Raw genomic sequence first — 4,723 nt, forward strand, 5'->3', positions numbered from 1 at the left:
ACCAAATCTGTAATTAAGTATAAAAAAAAATCTTTTATAGTTTGAGTTTATTTAATTAATTATTATTTTTTAATATATATATTAATTATTATATTAAATATAAAATAATATATATATATATATATATATATATTAATTATTATATTAAATATAAAAGTCAAAAAAATATATAAAAAACCTGGCATATTGTCATTCACATCAACTTTAAGAACCAAAGTTCTTATATAAAAACCAATAGATAAATTCGAAAAACAGTTATCGTTAAAATTTAATACTATTATTTATTTATTAGATAAAATTTTAGTTTATCAAAAAGCATTGTATATAACAATTAATCTGGTAAGCGTTTATCATGATAAGAGTTATTTCATTTATTTAACGGATAAGACTAATGATCATTGTTTCGCTCTTATCAGATAAGATTGTGGGTCTTTTTTATATTCATCCGATAAGATAATATGACTTAATAAACGCTTAACCATATAAACGTTTTTGATAACAACGCTAACAACCATCTACAGTATTAGTTTTTACAATAAGCTATAACAATCTTTTATATCTATATAAAAAATGGTACACTTGATGTATTGTAACCCATGTATATATCTTGTCTTTGTTCAAGCTTTCAACTTTCAAAACCCAACTCATACGATGGACAAAGATCGTCACTCCCCGTCAACACACCGGTTCCAGCCACCCATCGCCACCAATCCCCGTCGTCAACCACCCAGTGAGCCGACGATCCTCATTTTCTTCCTCGTAATCCTTTCTTTGCTCCTCTTCTTCTTCCTCTTCCTCCGCCCATCCTCATTACATATTCCAAAGATTATCAAACCAACACCTGTCAAATCTAACTGGAATTCCTTTATCGTTTTCCTCTTCTTATTTGCCATTATTGCCGGTGTTTTGGCTCAGAACATCGCCGTACCGTCCACACCCAACGTCACCAATCGAGTGAACAGTCGTGCGTCGGAAAGTAATCAGAATCGGAATCCGGAGGTGCAGGTTGATGATGATTTGAGAAGAAGCAGCAGCAGCAGCAGCTCGAAACCGGATTTGAGGCAGAAACCATTGACGGAAAACGGCGATAATAACCATTCACGGCGAAGAGAACGGAGAAAGGAGAATAATCACCGATCTGAACCAGTCTCCGGTGATATCCGCCACCGTTCTCGGCGGAGTGAGGCAAGGAAAGTGAATTCTCGGGTAGAGGGAAGTATTGAAGTCGTTCCAAATGTCCCGGAGATTATAGTAGAACGTCAATCACCGATACGAGTGCGTCCTCCACCACCACCAGCTCGAGCTCCGGCTCCGGATCCACCAGTTTCCGTCGAGTCAAGAAGGCGGAGAACCTCCAGAAGTGTAGGGCTTGATCAAACCGTCCAAGTTACAAGTCAAATTAATACGTTACATGAAGGCTCCCACATTTATCCACCTCCGCGTCCATCGCCGCCGCTGGCGAATCGGGAAGCAAGAGAGGATAAGAAGGAAATGGCGCCGACGATAGCTTCATTGGATGATCAGAAGAAGAGAAAGCGAACGAACAGACAGAAATCGAGAGATATACAACCGTCCAATCCGTTTATACAAAAAACGCCACCGCCACCGCCGCCGCCACCTCCTCCCACGGCGTCTATGTTCCAAAAAATGTTCAAAAAAGAAAGAAAACCTAAGGGAATTCACACCGTTCCTGCAAGGGCACCGCCGCCGCCACCGCCTCCTCCTCCAACGAAGTCCATTTTCAACACCTTATTCAAATCCGGCGGTAAAAACAAGCGATTTCCTTCATCAGACAACTATCCACCACCGCCTTCAGCCACCAATGATTATTCCAATACTGCAACGGGAAGCAATGGTTTAAATTCATCCTCCGCCGCTTCATCATCGCAGTCCACCGTTCAACCTCCACCGTCGCAACCGAAATCAGATCAGTTGACTTCGGCAGTGAAGCAAGAATCTAAACGTACGATCCCAATTCAACCTCCATATCCACCGTCGCAACCGTCAGAACCTCTCCGCCGACGTCCGGCAAGCACACACAAACCGCCTCTACCAACAAAAGCAAGCAATCACCATGACAGTGACGAATTCCTTTCCAGCAGCTCACAGTCGTCGCCCATTCCACTCCCACCCCCTCCGCCGCCGTTCAAGTTGCCGGCAATGAAATTCGAACTCCGCGGGAATTATGTTAGGCAACGGAGCGTCCATAGTTCAGATTTTAGTTCACCAGATCGTGATGATCTTCCGTCAACTATAATCGACGGTGGAGATTCATTTGGGCCCAGCCCAATATCTTCCACTTCCAGTAGCCCAGACTTGAATGCGAAGGCTGATCGTTTCATATCCAGACATAAAGACGAATGGAGAACCGAAAAGAAAGATAGAAAGAAAGTAGGCCCAACCTCATAAACAAGCCCAAAATAATGTGAAATTCCAATTTTACCCTTAACAAGGATGCCAAGTAAAAAAAAAGAGAAAAGTAAAGACATGTTAACCAAAAAAAAAATTTAATTTTAAATGTGATTTTACTATTTTGCCCCTATTTTGCAGTTGTATTGTATGTAAAAGAGAGAGTCTTGATTCTGACATCAATCACAAGGATATTTACATCTTGTGGTATTTTGTGTTTGCATATCTTTACGAATCTTATATCGATGAATTAGTGATGACTGAATCGAAATGTTAGCATCAATGTAAAAGGGTAAAAACGTAAAAGAACCATGTCATGATGAGACTGGTTAATTTGTACGAAACGTTTATTTTTAGATACTTCATATTAGTAAAGGCTATAACTGATTTAGAATATACTATGATCAAATATATACTTACTTTTAAATATTGAACAGGGACGTACCCATGAATTTTTTTTCAAACGGTGGCATCATTTGACTATAAGAAAAAAAAATATATCATTTTTTTTTCCAAAAGATGGCATCGTTTGACTGTAAGAAACAAATATACAATTTTTTTTTAAACGGTGGTATCATTTGATTAAGAAAATGACACTAACATAATTCGAAATTAGGTCTTAAGTGGAATAAAAGTCTTGCAAACCAGCTATACCAAATAAAACACGTTCTCATTACAGTTTCAAAATACATTAGGTGGCACACAACAAATTAATATGGTTGCACCTTTCACGAACCTATTTTTTTTTAAACTTATATGCACCACTATAGGTCCGTCCATGATATTGAATGATCAATCTTAGGACTATATTATAACAAAGTGTGGACCTACATAACCCTATCACACTTTTGAAGTGGAGAATTTGTATTTTTGATCATATGATATCCATTCTAGATGACACTTTATACGTATTAAAGACAAACAGACCCACAAAAAGCCGTTCATCTTTTATAAGTAGGTTGCACAATCGTGAAACTTTTTAAAAGTCTTTGGTCATAGATTATCGACAACTTATCATCATGATTTTAGTGAATTTGTATATCATCAGGGAGTCTCAATCAGATATGCACAACGATCGATCATAACGCCCGATTCTGAAAAATCTAAACCAATCATCAAAGAGCAAAGTCTGGTAATCGGAAGGACAAAGCCGATCCATAACCAGATTTAAGCTAAAAACCGTCTTAACCTGTCCTTTGGCATATGTATAAAGTCATAATCGATCAAATATGTTATGATATTTGACTATCTTTTATTCAATCTAAATAAAGGCCTATCATAAACGGACGTTTTTTCTTCTTCGAGAAAACGAAGGCTAAATCGTCATTCGGGTCTCGACTGGTCGACATAGTCCTCGGTCCCACTTCCGTTTGTCCATCTCTATGTTCCGTCCATCTCTATGTTTGGATATATAGTGGGTTAGTTATGGTTATAGTATCAATTACAAGGGGGTAGTTTGAAAATTAATGGCGCGTGCATTCCAGCCACGGGAATGCGTCGTTACAGTGGATTGCAGTCTTGCAGACATTTTATTGGAGGATGCCAGATTCCATGAAATTGCCAAGATTCTCCTCAATCATGAATTATTTTACATGTTTGCCATTAGACCATCTTCAAGAAACAACTAAAAAACATCAGAGGAAATTGCACCAAAATGGAACCAACTTTCACCTGATTCATATTTTGGGGAACTAACTTTCAAAATCATCATTTTGGGGAACCAAATTTTACTTGATTTTTATTTTGGGGAACCAACTTTCACCTGATTTCTATTTTAGGGAACCAACTTTCACCTGATTTCTATTTTAGGGAACCAACTTGCAAAATCGTCATTTTGGGGAACCAACTTGGACCAGATTCCTATTTTGGGGAATCAACTTTCAAAATCGTCATTTTGGGGAACCAACTTGCACCTGATTCCTATTTTGGAAAACCAACTTGCAAAATAATTATAGAAAAATAACTAAAATTCATTTCTTTTCTAAAATTAATGCAATAAAATATATTTTTAATTTCAAATCTCGTTTTTTTTAAATTCAGATATCAAATTGAAGATTTTTCGAAAAAAATCCAAATTACCACGATAAAAATTGTTTTTTACTAATGCAATAAAAAATCAATTTAATAGAAAAAAATTAATTGATACAATAAAAAATAAACATTAAATATCACATTCAAGATTTTTATATCTAACCAATCTATGTCAATATTAAAGTTTAAATCAAATTTGGCAAATCCAACCAAAAATTTGATAGAGACCCTTAAATTATCTGTTACATGTTCAACAGATCAATCAGACCCTTAAATAAACAAA

At 36.8% G+C, this 4,723-nt stretch overlaps 1 protein-coding gene across 1 annotated transcript; it reads left to right on the plus strand.

Annotated features, from left to right (window-relative positions):
- The first annotated feature begins 651 nt into the window (after positions 1-651).
- On the plus strand, positions 652-2,409 carry LOC112504232 (formin-like protein 20). The gene has a single exon (XM_025108169.1). The coding sequence runs from the start codon at positions 652-654 to the stop codon at positions 2,407-2,409; it is 1,758 nt and encodes a 585-aa protein (XP_024963937.1).
- Positions 2,410-4,723: the final 2,314 nt, after the last annotated feature.

The sequence above is a fragment of the Cynara cardunculus genome (assembly GCF_001531365.2).
Source record: "Cynara cardunculus var. scolymus isolate 2C chromosome LG 2, CcrdV1, whole genome shotgun sequence".
Lineage (NCBI taxonomy): Eukaryota > Viridiplantae > Streptophyta > Magnoliopsida > Asterales > Asteraceae > Cynara > Cynara cardunculus.

What these genes read in the sequence shown, in the direction of transcription:
- LOC112504232 (XM_025108169.1), top strand. Translation starts at nt 652, where the DNA reads ATGGACAAAGATCGTCACTCCCCGTCAACACACCGGTTCCAGCCACCC.